The sequence below is a fragment of the Haemorhous mexicanus genome, chromosome 3 (genome assembly GCF_027477595.1).
Source record: "Haemorhous mexicanus isolate bHaeMex1 chromosome 3, bHaeMex1.pri, whole genome shotgun sequence".
In the NCBI taxonomy this organism is placed as follows: Eukaryota; Metazoa; Chordata; class Aves; order Passeriformes; family Fringillidae; genus Haemorhous; species Haemorhous mexicanus.
In genome coordinates, this window is record NC_082343.1 from 96,167,867 (window position 1) to 96,184,858 (window position 16,992).

General features: G+C 35.2%; 1 protein-coding gene across 1 annotated transcript in view; it reads left to right on the forward strand.

Moving 5' to 3' along the window:
- Positions 1–16,992, forward strand: part of CSMD1 (CUB and Sushi multiple domains 1) — a 1,067,000-nt gene that overhangs the window by 550,971 nt on the left and 499,037 nt on the right. The window contains exon 5 of the mRNA XM_059842787.1: positions 10,379–10,586. Coding sequence (XP_059698770.1) covers positions 10,379–10,586 — 208 coding nt within the window. The remainder of the gene's footprint in view (positions 1–10,378; positions 10,587–16,992) is intronic.

The following is a 16,992-nucleotide window of genomic DNA, read 5'->3' on the forward strand; positions in this document are numbered from 1 at the left end:
ACTGCTCAATCAGTTGGCCTGTAGCAGATATTCACAATAGTGACCTCTCCCTTGACTTTCACTTCTCATTCTAGCCTACAGGAGCCCAAGAGCTCATAGCCTGTAGTGCAGCAGAGAGAGCTCTGTTAATTCAAGATCCTACCTTGTGTAAGGTGCAGCCTCTCCTTTCTTTCCTGCATTTCCTAACAGTCTGTGCCTATCCATTGGAGCCCTCCATTGAGGTGAACTGTCCCACCACAGTTCTGTGACTGTATATGCACTTTCAGTTTGTCCAGTGTGCATCCCACAGAGCACACTTTTAAATACAGGCACTTCAAATGGTTTCATGTTGCTTTGTGAGAGGGAAGAAGAGAAACATTCATTGTCTTGTCCCCATTTCTTCTCTCCTTGGCCTGTTCTCCTATTTGCCTTTATGTTTTGGTGTTTTCCTATGACAAACTCTTTTCACTAGGTCAGCAGAACTCGCCCTGTTCAGCCAGGCAGATCCTATGTCTCCCCTCCTGTCCTCATTCCTTGAAGGGGACCCTGTGGTCAAAGAGGTCAAAGCCCTGTTGTCTGGCCCCAGCTCCTTAGTAAAGTGCTGGAATCTAATACTCCTACCTGAACTTTTGCCCTTGAATTAAACCCCTCTGGTCTCCTGTGGTCTTTAGCCTGTTCTCATGCCCTGTGGACACCCTTTACTGCTACTCCTGCCACTCCCTTGGCAGTTTTATTGGTACCCATGTGGATGAGCAACAAAGGGCAGTTGTTTTATCCAGTAATGGTTACTTGTGACTGAGGGCTCTTGTATCATAGTTCCTCACAGGAAGGAAATATTTTATACTTTTCTGTGCTCCAAAAAAATTCAAGGGTCAACAATCAAAAAACCCAAAAAATATTTTGGCCAGGCCTATTTTAATCCTTTTAGTAAGAGATAGCAAACAGGTGTCAGAAAAATATACATAAGTTCATGGTATCATCAGTGTCTACTAAATATTTCTTATATTTCTGCAGATACTGTCTGTTTTGGCATTATTTGCCTGCATGCAAATATCTTTCACAAGACTGAAATTCCATCCATATTTGTTACCCTGTGAATTTAACCTTCTAATAAAAAATCAGGTGTGATCCTAAACCTCCTGCAAATCTTCCATGAAATCCATAGAATTCTATGCACAGTCTGAGTAGAAATGAAGATCATAACAGAGAAGTTATTTACCAGTTGATGACTTATGTCAGCTAAGCCATTGCCTCAGCGAATTTTTAGAATTCATGTGGAATGTGGATTTGATGAAAGATTTTAGACATTTCTTATTTTATTTCATTTTATCAGTCTGGAGCATATGCCATGAGGTAGCCCTTTGCATTCTCTATGACTTCAAGCAAGACATGTTCCCCTATTGTTTCTCTAAGAACCTTGATCTTTTCCATGAAAGCATCTTTTGTTACAGTTCTGTTTCCAGATGGTATTCTTCTTTCTTGTCATCATAAACTAATTTCATGGCACGCATTCAAGATAACATAACAGAGTTAATAAAGCTCTGAGGCTTACTAAAAAATTGTAACAGCCTTGTTCTCTGTAGTACGTTTCCTTAGCTTTGCTGATACTGAAAAAATGCTACTTTCTGTAGTTTTGTCACATCATAATTCCAGGAAAATTAAGAAGCTAGTGTCCCATAATTTATACATGGTCTAACTTTATAGCTGCTGGTTTTGCTAGAAGAATTCCTAGTGGATTACTAAGTTTCATGGAAGATGTAGACAGCATTGACTCTTGTTTTTGTCATTTTGTTTCTCTGGCTGCTGCTCAGTTTTGGAAATTCTCCTTTTAAAGTATAGCCATAGTGAGAGAGGTGGAGCTGGACTGTGCTCATTGATGGCTTTGAATGAACTCTGAACAGAAGTCAAATGAGTCAATGAAATTTTTAGAAAGTTTAGAGAATTTTATTGTCAAGATATTTGCTTTTTTTTCTCTTTTTTTCTCTTTTTTTTTTTTTCTTTCAATAAAAATCATGGATCCCCCAAATAGGAAACAATCCCCAGAGAAAATTTAAAATATAAAAGATGAGGCAATCCTGAAAGATGAGGCAATTATTAAAACTTAGTCCTGTTTTTTCATAAGGTAAATAAGAACAACTAAGGACTTTTCAACTATTATAAGAAAGCTGTGAAGTTTACCTTGAGTTTCTGCAAAAACATTGCCTAGGTATATACAAATACACTTACAAATTATATTTTTGTATACTTACAAGACTTATCAGAGAGAATCAATGGCCAGCCTATACTCTGCTGATATGGGAGTTTTTTTCCCTGAGAATTAAAAAGGTCTCTGTTGTCTCAATCTCAGCTACCATAATAGTGTCATCCAAAACATTTGCCTTGTCTTGAGGTTGAAATACTGTGCAGTACAATCTGAAACATTTTGAAATTTAATTTCGTTCTCTTCAGTAGTTCCACTAATAGCTGATTTATGATATGTGACTACTTCTAAATGAACTTTGTATAATTAGGTTCTCAATTCTCAGTAATTTTGAGAATCCCTAGTTGATTATAGTTGCATGAGTCAAGATTTTTATGAAGCTAACATTAGGAATACAAATTGGATTAGTAATATTACAATGGTAAGATTTTCTCACAATAAAAATAGCTGTGAAGGAAAGAACATGTAATATATTATCATTAAAAACACATCTGTCTATTGGAGGGAAAATAAAGAAGACAATTAAGTAAAATGATCTTATTTCAGAGAATTCCAAAAGGAACGAGTAATAATTAATCGGGTTTCAGATTTAAGAACTATTTTTGGAGAAATATTGTGGTCAATATATATTTTTTTACATACACAAACACACACACACACAAGCACATATATTTTTCTATGTCTAAAATCAAAAAAAGGTGTTCCTTAATAATGGATGAAAGGAAAAAGAGTCTGTGATTCATTTAGAGTAAGATAAACTGAATGAGATGCAGAGCTGATGTTTTTGAAAAAAATAGCAAAGAGAAATTGATTATTTTCCTGTTATCCATACCTTCTGAGGTAGCAAGCAATTCTGTTATAATTTCTTCTCAACCCCTGATGTTTAGACAAATACTGTTTTATGAGTTTAAGGAAGAGAAAAAGATCCCATATTTATCCATGTTTACAATCACAAAAATTAAAAAGGGAAATAAAAAGAATATTTTTCAATAATTATGCTTACTGATGCTACATTACATGATAAAATAAGAACATTTACTTATATCCAGCCTATAGTCTCTATATTTTACAGTGACATAGTAGACTCCTATCTGAGCAATTTTGTTCACTTCCAGAATAATCTGATTTGGTGAAGCATTTATTTTGAGATGAAATTTGGAAAAAGCCCTCATTGTAACAAGTCGAATTAGAAGTCAGAGAGTGTTTCAAGAAAAGCAGACAGCAAAGCAGATGCAGTGTAATTTCTTACATGGTAGTGCAGGACTAGTAGATCACACCCAAGAGATTTAAGGACACAGATACAAGTAGTTTTATGTATCTGTATCTATGTGTGTGTATGTACAGATATACATTTACCCACATATATATCTGTATTTAGATGTTCTGGTTCTAGCATGTGGCAGTAGTTATGGAAGGACTTGATAAAATATGAAAAGCTGCCAGGTGAAAGCTTGATCTTTGAAATAAGGGGCCTGGAAGCTGAGAACAAGTGAAAAAATGAGATGATCATCACAATGAAAACATAGCAGTGATATCCAGAATGATGCAGTAAAGTCAAAAAATGGAAAACAAAACTTCAGCCTGACCATAAGCAATATGAGCAAAGTTAAGACGGGAGAAAGACTCATTTATTAAAATGAATATCAAACCTCAGAGGCAGTCATAAAAAGATGGGTTTGATAAATGCCCTTAGAGTTCTGAGAATAACTGGATTAAATTTAATAATTTTTTTTCAGTGAAATTTTTAATGATCGTTAATTTGGTCTCAAAGAATTCAGCCTTTTGTCTTTTTGCTTTAAAATGAGGACTTTACTGTTCATTTGTTGTAGACTGTTACTTCAAAGCATCATCATCAGCTTCAAAAACATATTCTCAAGTGTTTTTGGATAATCACTGGAAAATAGTTCAGGATGCTTAACTGAAAAATAAGAAAATATTTACAAGATATCCTGAAAAATGATCTTTTTTTTTTGGAAGAGAGAGTATGAGAATACTGCTTATTAATATTTGAACTTTTTAATTTAACTGTCTCCTCTTAAAACTATGGTTTTGCATAAAAATGTGTTAGAGTTGGGGTTTTGATTTTAAGTTTGCTCAAGTAAAAGCTATCAATTCAGAAAATTACTTTTATGCCAGTGTAGCAAGTATTTAGTCCATCATTATTTCTGTATTATTTGAAGTATGTAACTTTTTTGACTAATAGATCAGATATCCTGTCCAGAGTGGATGGAGAAGAAATTGGTCTTTATAATATAACAAACTGATTTGATAGAATAAATAATTAAAGGTTACTAAATAAAGCAAAATTTTTACAAAATAAAAACAACCAGAGCAAGATTACCCATGTGAGTCCAGTATTCTCAGGGCCTATAACTGTGGAATGACCCCACTGAGGTCTGCTTAGATCAAGCTCACTGGAATCTCAAAGCTAAAATGTTCAAAGTAGTGCTGCAGATGAAATGGTTTCCCACAGGTTGCTAAAGAAACTGCAACAATTTTTGTGTTTCTATTTTGTACATGCTATTAGCTTCATGTGAGAAACATGATAATTTAATATATGCAAAATAGATTCTATTTTGCTAAACCACAATAATTTCTGAAATTTTAACCAACCCTCCCTGAAATTCTACTTAGAGAGCAATCCAAATTATTTTGAAGTGCCCTTTGACAACCATGTAGATAGAAATAAAATTAAACTTAGATGCATGGTCTAATGAGTATTTAATTTATGTGAAGTTGATCAACAGCACGAGAAGAAATTGAGAAAGGGAGGCAAACTGATTAGAGCACTTAGCTGAGATGCAGTACACCTGGATTCAAGTGATGATAGAAAAAAACCCTAGCAACTTCTAGCAAGTTTCTATTTTTCATAACACAGAAATAAAGCAGAGGTGTTGGTTTTTACCTACTCAAAATATAGTCTGTAAATACATAAAATAGTAAAGAAGATAAGGAAGTAGAGGTGTATATTTTGATGGTTAAATAGCTGTCTGCCTGTTGGAATTAAATTAGATAAGTGAGCTATCAGATTAATGCATAATGCTACACTATTGTAACACTTTGTGATGTGTTTGGTCATTCTGAATCTGTGGTTTAGCAGCTTGACAGTTGTCAATGACTCGTTAAAATTTTCTTTTAAACTTTTCATTTTTTTAATATGCTTGTTTCTATGTTTTTTGTCAATAAGACATTTTAAAATGGTAATTTTAAAGTCCCATTTTAAAAAAGCTATTACCAAATTTCTTGTACTAACCTTTTTGAAAATATACAGAGCATGTGTTTGTGAAAGAAATCATTCATGATTATTTTATAGATGTGTTCTCTGTACTGAAGATGTTTTTAAATGAAGTACAATTATCTACTTTCTCACAAACAAACTATGGAAAAACACCATTTAATAAAGAATTAAATACATTGTAGAATCATAGAATGTCTCAAGATGGAAGGGAGCCATAAGGATCCTTGACTTCAACTCCCTGAAGGCTGAAAGTTAAACCACATGCCTAAGAAAGAGCAATATTGCAATGCTCCTTGAGCTCGAACCAGCCTGTGCCATGACCATTTCCCTGGGGAGCCTGATCCAGTGACTGGCCAGTCTCCCAGTGAAGAGCCTTTGTCTAATGTTCAGCCTGAACTTCCTCTCACACATCTTCATTCTGTTCCCTTGTGTCCTGTCCACAGTCATCAGGCAGAGGACAGCCTCTCCCTCTCTGCTGCCTGCCTGGAGTAGTTGCAGAGGGTCATGAGGCCATCCCTCAGCCTTCTCCAGGCTGAACAAGACAAGGGACCTCAGCCACTCCTCCTAAGTCTTGCCCTCAAGACCAGCTGTGCCCTCCAGACCGGCTCTGATAGTTTGATGTCCTTTATAGATTGAGACATCCAGAACTGTGCACAGTACCCGAGGTGGGGCCATTCCAGAGCTATGCAGAGTGGGACAGCCACCCTTGCCCCCCTGATGCCCAACACTCCCCAGGACACAGCTGGCCCCCCTGGCTGCCAGGGCACTGCTGACTCATGTTCAACTTGCCATCCACTCAAACCCTTAGATCTCTCTATGTGGATGTGCTCTCCAGCCTCAATAAAGAAAGAACTTTTTTCAGAGAAGCTTTTAATAAGGCTTGCTAAATAATTTAGGCCCATGGCTCATTTAGAACCCTCTAAGGCTGCAATTTTCTTTAATTGATAAGACTTATAAAATGTGACTCAAAATGACAATATGTCATTTGATGATGATTCATAAAATATCACTCAAGTTTTTAATTGCACCTATGCTATTGCTATTCATAGATAAGGAAATGACTACTAATGACATGAGAAGAGAAAACTTTATTACTATGAATTTTATGTACTTTAAATCACCACTATGTTTTTATCACTTATGTTCAAAGAGTAGTGTAGTAATGTGATTTTTCCACATGAAGAGCTTTCAATATAAACTTCAAGTGGAAAAGCCAATTCAAATATTTAAATTCAAATTCTAAGTTAATTTTTAAAAATTCTTAATAAATTTTGAAAGATTAGGTTTTATTGAAGTTTTTTGCTTTGTTTTGTTTTTATTATGCAATAAATGTTATTTTATTTACATTTCATTATGTGGTATATTAAAAAGGCACATAGAATACAGAACATTGCACTCTGGAAAGCATCTGTGTAGTGATGAGAGAAAAGTCCTGTAAAAAATGATTGAATGTTCAAACGGTACCTAAACCAATTCAAACAAAGTTTTCTAAGATACTGGTTTTGTTCTTATTTCATCCCTATCTGCTCATCAAGGCATGCATCTCACTTGTAACAAGATTCATATATGCAAAATACAGCTTACTAATATTTTCAGATTATTATTTTTGGTGAAATTGCACTTTCTAGCTTGAAGAAAAATGAAAGGTTTTTTTATTGACTTCCATAGTGGTACTTCTCATTTTTTGCATGAATAAACTTGATGGATATGTTTATCTGTTTTATCTAAGCTACACATCTATACAGTATACATATTTTTTGTCAAGTGGTGCCAGCCATATGTTTTTGCATGTGTGCTTTATATGAGATGCATATTCTCTAAATTCAGAGCACTTAATTCCTGACTACTGAGAGATCCAAATGTTTGTAGCTTTATACTTCAAGTAGTCATTTATGCTGATACAAACAGCACTTTGTGCAGTTGCTTACAACTTGAAAATAAGCATAAGTGTTTGGAATTATTACTTGCACATTTTAAAATGCAATTTGTAGGTCACATGGAGTTTGAATTCATGAAGCCTGAGGCATTATCTGCTATCAAATTATTACAAGAACAGTGATGTGCTAAGATTTCTGAGCAGTAACTCAAAAGCATAACATAGAGAAGGCCATGGCCAAAAACCATGATCAGTCCAAGGAGACCAACTCGCTCTGGGACCAGCTGTGTAAGACCAGACACTTTTGTGTCCTACCCTCTGAGCAGTGAGGCCATAACCAGCCTGGGCTCACTTAAGCAATGCATTATGCTTTACTATTCAACAGTCTGGTTGCCTTAGCCTGTGTGCCACATGTGATGAAGGAAATACCCAAAGCATACCCACATCTGTCAGATAGAAAATACTCTCTGGCTCAGGCTGGTTTCTGTGGTCTCACCTAGCTGACCAAAATTCTCTTTCTTTTTCTGTGTTAGCTTGACTTCTCACAAACCTATTCAGAACGGTGTTGTGAAGGATTAAAAGGCTATGCATCCCTTTGGTCAGATAGCTGTAATAGTCTGTGTTCCTTTGGCTGTCATTGGTAAAGCACAGTGTATAAATTTGGATTTTTACATGTGCTTGCCAGTAATAATAAACTACATTTCAGCTGTAAAATTCTGAACTTCAGAGCTCAAAGTTTACTCAACGGCTCTGTAGCAGGAACAGTGAAGAGTATTGTACTTACCACTAGCATGTAACTTACAGTCAGTAAAAACAGTGAGAGATGATATAATTGAGGATGCTGTCATAAAAATATTTGACAGCAGCAGCTACTACTAGAGATATGGGTAACTTAAGATTTTGCTCATCTTGCTAGTTACCCTGAATGGAAAAAGTCTGCCTGCTAGCTTTCAAGAATACAGGTGGAACTGTTATGTGTTAAAAACTGAAACTTAAAAGTTCAGGTACAGGATGTACAACATTAATTTGTTTTTTCTTTTCTGGGCTGGATGATGATCTGAAATGAAGTGCTAGAAAGTTATTAAAAAAAAATAAACAAAACACAAACAAAAAAAGCAAAACTGCAACAACCACAAAAATCCCCCAAAGCATACACACACACACACACACACACACACACAGAGAAACACTTGGAAAAAAAGAGTCATTTTAGATATTATTCAGAAACAAAACTCAATTCTCCTTTCTGTTTTATTATAGATTTACAGTACTTTTCAAATTATTTTAATCTTTGAATGTATTATGCACCAGGAGATTTTACTGGGATTCTCAGCTTTATCCATGGTCTTTTAATTTTCACTTCCTTTCCCCCTTTCATTCCTCAGGGGCACAATGGCCCTTTCAATATGCACTGTATAAAAAGCCAGAAATTGAGGAAGGAATCAGAGAAATGGCCTGATTTCACCAACAAAAAAGAAATCTTTTAGGAAAGTCAATCTATTCTAGTTCTATTCCTTCATTTGAAAACAGACCAAACACTTATAAATATCAGCATCTAGAAAGCAAGATATGAAATTTATTGAGAAAACACGACCTCCTCTAAAATATTTGTGTGCCAAAAAATTAAATCAATAAGGCTTTAGTAGCCAAGGTTATGTTACATTTGGGTACATCAAAATTTACTTTTGCATGTAGAAGGGTAAGGATTGTGCAATTCAGCAGCTTTCTCTTCTTTTTAGTCAAATTAATGCTCTATACATTACTTAAACATTAAAGAAATTATTCTGTTTCTGCCTTTTTTGAAATTCTTCCTTTTACTTCTGTCACTTATTGGCTATTTAACCCCTTTTAATTGTCTCCTTTTCCTAATGTCCAGACCCAGAATTCTTCTTCCTTTGATTCATGAATCCTTTTCTCCTTCAAATATTCATTTAAAATACATTTTCACTGACAGGCTTTCAATTGTGATTGAGAAGAGCAGTTCTACTCCTGCACTTTTCTGTTGTCTTAATTAGCTATTCAGTGATTATCCTAATTAGACTATAAGTACCTTGTGTTATGCACCTTGCCAAGCTATGTGTTTTTGAATCTCCATGTGCACTTATAGTATGCAAATAATTCCTAATGATAGTAGCAGTAAGAAAAGATGATAAAAGAGATAAAAATAAAATGCTTCTCTTCTGATCCTTCTCCTATGCAGAAATATTTTTAATTACTATTTCTTTGGCTTTCATTGCCACATTATCAAAAAGCAAAAGCCACCTGATGAATTTTTAATTTCTTATGTCAATGAATTGTATGGATGACATATTTTCTTGGTGTTAGCAAGGAAAATACAAGATATTTGCTAAATACTTTGGCAAAATATTAAATAACATTCAAGATTTAGGAGAAAATTCCTATGCTTTTCATTTTAAAAATAGGTAATTATAATTAAAAAAATGCATTATGAACTGATGATGTATGAACCTTGGAAGGTTCATCTGGCAGCAAAATCTTCTGAATTCATTTATCATCTGTAAACATCCTGATTCAGAACAAAAAAAAAAAAAAAAAAGGGAAAGGATAGTATGATGATATTAATGCTTCCTAGTTTAAGACAGTGAAAAATTGAAGATTTTTTTTTCTGCAGTTTGTTTTTTTTTTTGGTTTTTTTTTTTTTTGTTATAAGAAAAAAGAGAAAGAAAATATTTGTTCAATATTTTAAAATTTGTATCACAAAGAGTCTAACTGTTTCTGGTTTTTTGTGCCCAGTTCTTTTTTAGGCTTCTTCTGTGCACACATTCACAGAGCCAGGTTCTCCAAGTCAGCTCATAACAGGTGTCCCTGCTACCTTAATTCTTGTTTGAATGTGCTGAAGTGACACCAACAAGGAAAAAAAGTCAGAAAACCTAAACCAAAAACCTCTGCTGCTTAAAGGCCAGACAATATTCCATTCCATTCACCTGGACAATATTTGTTTCTGTGTGTGCATATTTGTGGGTCCTCAGTGAGTAGAGAAGATCTGGGTTTGCAGCAGAAACAAGGATTGTGCTTCACTTGTTTGAAGTTCAGCTTCATTAGTAATTGATATTCTTTTTGTCAGCTGAAGGAGCTTGTGGAGGGACTCTACGTGGGACAAGTGGAACTATTTCAAGTCCACACTTCCCTTCTGAGTATGAAAATAATGCTGATTGCACCTGGACCATATTGGCTGAACCAGGAGACACCATTGCTTTGGTCTTCACTGACTTCCAGTTAGAGGAAGGATATGACTTCCTAGAGATCAGTGGAACAGAAGCACCATCAATATGGTAAGTCGAAGAACTTTTAAAGATCTCACTTCCTGTTTTTCTTTTTTTTGGTACCTAACTGAAAAGATCAGAGGATATTAAAGATATTTTCTACCTGTTTGCAACGACTGGGTCTTTTTGCTTCTTTTTTGGTCCCTTTCTCCTTTTAGAACTGAAAAAAAAAAATTTCCTTCTGTTTCTTTCCACATCTTTGTCCTTCCTCATATTTTCCTCCATCTGCCAGAGTTATATTTGTATGGTATCTTATCATTGAGACTTTAATTCATGTTACATATTTGGACTTGGTATGAGAACATTTTTTGATGTTGTGTCTTGAATGACATATGGTATTGTACTTCAGCAATGAAAGTAGTGATCAAAAGTCAGCCTGAGAAAAACAGGAATATATAGACAGCTAATAGATGACATCTTGTTCTAAACAGGCTGTAATTCAGTCTCACTACATGTATGCATGTATGCAAGCATTACTGTCTTATGCCAGCTGATGTTAAAACACTTTGCTTAGCAATATTAGGGATTAGTAATTGTAATACTAAATCTATGTTCTCTGTACTAAGTAAAAGATGATAGTTCTGCCTGTGGGAATGGATTAAGTTGTGGAACAGTTTGTATTATAATTTCTTTGCAGCCTACATACGCAGGTTTTTCACCCTTTTCATCTCTGAGAATGTCTTGTGCTTGACATATGTGCCATTGCCATAAAATTTAGCCTAGAAAAATGTAGATTTTCTCAGATGACTGATGATTATTATTTCAGAATGCCTTTCTAGAGATAGGAAGCAATCCCACTATTATTTTGATGTCATTACTGGCTAGACAGTGCAATATGTTAGTAATTGTGAAGTTCTAGCTAGCATCTGATCTTTTAAAAATCTATCAATAAAAATGTGTGGTAACTATACTTGGCAACTGTGTAAAAATGTTGGTTTAAAGACACATGCATATCTATGTCACTGATGCCAAGATGATTTTTTGCCTTTTCTTTTATGTAATTTTTAAATAACTTTTATGTATTTTCAGTATTCTTAGCATGCATACTTGTAATTTCTTAAGTCCAATAACTTAGCATAGCCCTAGTATTTTGTTAGGCCAGGAGACCAAACACCCTAAAGGCATCATAGGAGGAGGCTGGAAAACCCCACCCTATCTTGGGAAACCAAGGTCCTCTCCAGAGCATATCCTGTAATCTAAAGATTTGGCCCATCCAGGGGCGAATTCCTCAGATGGAGGAATATCATGCCATTCATCCAGGCCTCCCATCTTTGTTAGATATGCTAATTTGTGAAGTCTATAAATTGTATGTGCAGTCTATCGTGTGTGTGCCTCACAGCACATTCCACCTTGGCAAAATGGTGCACCATAATGATCCTTATTAAAATGCCATGGTAAAAACCCCTTCTCCCTTAGCCATGTCTGGCACTCAATTTTTTAAGAGCATAATCACAAGATTAATCTCTGACTTTTCCACATGAGCAAAAGTATAATGGCAGCCAGTGAAGCAGCTTGGCATCAAATGAAGTGCTCATGTCTGAAGTACAATGTGTGAATACCCACTTGCCTCTCACTCATGCACAGACATGCACAACAGCCACCAATGTAAAGTTTTCTTCTTAGGGCTTCTAAGGATCAGAAACTGAAATCTTGGAGGGGTAGAACTAATGCAATTTTGCTACAAAACATAAAAGTATGTCCATTTGATTTTGTTTAAGAGACTCTGCTAGACACTTTACAACATACTTGTGCTTTTGATTTCTGGTAATAGTTGAATATGAGCAGAAGGCATTGAGAGCATTCTGCATTGATCTCATGCCATATTGGTCAGGTTTACATTGGAACAGAGATATAATAGAAATTTTATTTCTCCTAGAATTTAATCTCAACATTTTTCTTGTTTTCTGTGGTAGGCTGGAGATCATTATTTAGCACTGATCACTAAAACCTGGATTTATTGTGGGCTCCCAAAATCATGGAATCATAATATAATTTGGGTTGGAAGAGAACTCAAAAGACCATCTAGTAATACCCACCTATTGTGATCAAAGACATCTTAAACTGGATCAGGTTGCTCAGTCCTGACCTTGAATGTTTCTGGGTGTAGACATCCAGCACCTCTCAGGGCAACCTTTTCCAGTGTTTCTCTACCATTATTGTCAAAAAATATCTTCTTTGTATGTAGTCTAAATCTACCCTCTTTAAAATCATTACTCCTTGTCCTATCAAATCAGGTTGTGCTAAAAAAAATCTGTTCCTCTTTTTCTTATAAACCTCTTTCAAGTACTGAAAGGCTGAAATGAGATCTCCACAGAGCCTTCTCTTTCCAGGCTGAACAGCCACAACTCTCTAGGCCTTTTCTCACATATGAGATGTGTCCAAGCTTTCATTAATTTTGTAGCCCTCATTTGGCTACGATGAGGGTCAAACAGATCCATGTCTTCCCTGTGCTGAGACACAGAGCTGGATGCAGAACTCCAGGTAGGGGTCTCACCAGAGCAGAGCAGAGGGGCAGAATCCCCTCCTTTGCCCTGCTGGCTATGGTGTTTTTGGTGCAGCCCAGGACACATTTGGCTTTCAGGGCCACACATGGGAGCTCATGTCCAGCCTCTCATCCACCAGCAGTCCCAAGTCCTTCTTGGCAGAGCTCCTCTCAGTCTGTTCTTCCCCAGCTTGAATTGATAAGAGTTGTTGTTCAGACCCAGGTGCAGCATTGGCATTTTCGACCCTCATGAGTTTTCCATGGGCCCAGTTCTCCTTTTTGAGCTTCATCCTCTTCCTCAGATGTGTTAATGTCACCACACATTTTGGTGTCATCAGCAAACTTGCTGAGGGTGGGCTTTATCCCAGTCTCCATGGCATGGATGAAGATACCATGAGCAGTAGTGGTATCAGTGATACCAATGCAGGATTAGTACAGGATCACTGATGAATGTCTGGAGAGGCTATGGGCAACTGCCCATAAGAAATCTTTAAAGGATTATTGGAAAACTTGGAATGAAGCTACACAGTCAGCTATATTTAAGCCAGAACAGTTACCATAGCGACATTAGAGCCATGCTAAATGTGGTGCATTCTGTAATATGCTAAAATCAGCTCTGTGTCTAAATGGGAAGTTGTTCCATGCTTAAAACTAATGGTCTAGGGCTGTTATCATCTAAAAATGTGATTTTTTTTTAATTGCTCCCTTTTATTGTATCTGGCATTATGTCAACAGCTTTAGACATTAATTCTATATTAGGAGTCACATATTCCATTAGCATGGCCTGGTAATTAGGATTGCTTTTTTCCCTTAAAGGAATAATTGCTGTAGAATAGGTGAAAAAAAGGCACATGTATGAGCACTGTAAAAGCTAGAAAAAGAGCAAGAATTAAGAAAGTAATTTGAGACTGATTATTCTTTAGTGTTTTTAGTGTATGATGCAGTATGTCTGGATTTCCTTCCCCAAATATATCAGCAAGGCTAGAAGCAGTTCCAGCATGATTGCAGTAAAAACAGGATATATGTGGTTTTTTAAGTAAAGCAATGGAAATGAAAGAACAAGCAGAATCTAAATGCAAAAGGCCAGTAATCTGATGTATCTATAAAATATGTATATAAGATATGTCATAGTAATTTTATAGATTCTTCATCTTTCTCCTATATAATACTAATATTTTTGTATTAGTATTATTCCACACATGTTTTTAAACCCTCTATAAGATGTTCAGTAAATTTCTGGATTTTATAGCTGATTGTTGGCTTCTTTTCCAGTGCATTAATAAGGAAGAAGAGATTTGTTTTCCTTTTCTTATTTTTAAAATCACTCATATGGTCCATCCTAATGGAATTAGTTTAAAAAAGAGTTAAGAGGTATTATTTCTTTTATGTACATGATACAGTAAGAAGGTCTAAATCTATTCAATGTTCATATGTTAGGGGATATTTTGGTTTCCTTTGAGTGTTTTTTGTTGCTTTTTTTAATTAGAGAGCAGTTATATAGCTCTGGATCTTGAATGAATATAGGTGACCACATTTTTAATTCTGCTTTGAATCAATTCAAGTGTCAACATGCTTTAAAAAGAGGAACCTCAGTGCAAAATGAATGTGAAGGGCATAGAAAAGCCTTTTTAATCTGTAAAAGAAGTAGAAATATCATCAGTTAGACTATAGATGAAAGAAATATTTTTGAATTTAAAGAATTTTCTTAGTTTGCTATTACATAAGGAGTTTTAGGTGTAAAATAAGTTTATTTTTGGTTGATAAGCTATTGCTTGCAATGCCACAAACAGTAATTTTTAGAGCATAACAGAAAGACTGCCTCTGCTATGTGTGGAGTCCTACTTCAAGTCCACCAAATTGTTGATCGTTTTGGTCTGAAGGGCTCCTGTGTTGCTAATTATTAGAACATAAAAAAAAAAAAAACTGAACAATGAATATAACTTATAAAATACTTCCAAACATGTCCCTTTATACATCTGCATAAGTTATATGGTACTTAAAATTAAATCAAAGTTGGATCTAAAGATAGTATTAAGAAGTATCTCAAGTATCTTAGAAATCCAGACTTTGGCTGAACACAGTTTTGAAAAAGAAATCTATGACTTAGGGAAAGCATCCCATTGAAAATATCTTAATCTTTCCCAAGATACCCCCTTGAGATGGAAGATTGGGGTTTTTTATTATTATGTGTATGTTAGGTAAAGCTGGGAAATTCACATGGGCATAAGTAGGTCCAGCTCAGGCTTTTTCATGTATGTGTGGCTTGGCCATAATTTTTACAAAATCTTCAAATTATCTTCAAATTATCTAAGGTTGTTATACTGTGCATGAAAGGTGATTATGACACTAAGAATAATTCTGCAATTATATTTTTTTTAATGAGGAATCCTAATTTTGAACAAATTTTGTTCAATTTTTTTTTCTCTTTGACCTTACAGTACTGATTTTTTTCTTACTGTGCTTCAATTTAAACTTAAAATTAATATCCTTCACATTTTTGTCAGTATTTGCCAATGCAGGAGAATGAACTACACTTCATACTTTTTAGCCTAAATTCATTTCCTAATACTATTTAAAATTACCTTTACGGTTATTCTGACTTCCTTATAAATCATTTCAATATCATAGCAAAAGGCCATAAAACTTTATGTGGATATGAGAGTGATTTGGAAGCAGCACTAATGAATTGCTGTAATCTTGGCACACAATTTTACATAAGTACCTGGAGTCATCTGAAACTCAGTTCTTGTTTCTGTGTTAATGAATAACTCCTATAATAGCTGGATACTGTTTTGTGTTTCTTAGCTAAATACACCAGTCCAAACACTCAGATATATTTCAAAAGAGTAGGGTTTCAATTTGCATACTTTCTGTCCTGTTTATAGCTCTGTTGTTATCTTAATTACCACCCTCTTTGTGAGAGGCCTATAGCAGAGTGATGCATGAGGTAATGGAGTGGTGTATTTAGTGTAGATCACCTTTTTGATAGACACATATGGCAGTAGATCCAGACATCTGAGCTGTGTTTCACTCAGAATGACATAATTAGACAGCTGAAGAGCACCATCTATTGGTTTGCTGTTAAAAGATATATCGCTTGTGGATCACCTTCAATAAAAAAGCACTGCACCAGAAAAAGGCTTGGGGTATACCTGTGCCCATATAAAGCACTAGGTTTTGTTTCCTTCTCCATCAGGTGAGAAAAGATATGCCATGGCAATGCAACAAAGGGAAGGCAGTTAAAGTCCAACTTTTCATTCAAGGAATCTATTCAACTTTTATTTATTTATATTTCATTGCTTACTTTTTTTAGCCTCTTTAGAGACATCATGACCATCATTCCTTTTTTGTGTCACCAGGGAAATTCTGAAAAGTTATATGCTTGTCTTGGAGTTATTGGTAAAGAGTTCTCTTGCTGCCTGCTAGGTTTTGGGAGCTCTTACCTTTTTCTAGCTTTTAACTGAATTTCTCCTATTAGCTGTTTTGGTCGGGAAACCAATAGGTTTAAGCTTGTCTACTGGATAATTGTCCATCTTACCTTTCATGAACCATTTTTTTTTTTCAGAAAAACAAGTGACACATAGTTACCCTCAAATTCTTTCTATTGACTTTCATGTTGCAAAGTTTCCAGTTACCATGTAAAATTACATCATCTATGACATGTGTAAATTAGCAATAAAGTTATCTATCACTTGAACCCAACCTATTAAATATATATAGCAACACAAAAATATTTAAAACTGATTTACCATACAGTACTATTCAGTTCCAAACCCCTAAGATACATTGGAGGGACAAAGAAATTTCAAGTTGAGTGGCTAATGTAGATTCTGTGCCTGTATGAAGAGCTTTGTAAGACTGAAAAATATAGTGATCCTGACAGAACACTGCAGATTTTGTAATTCATAATATGTTTATTTACCTGATTAGAAT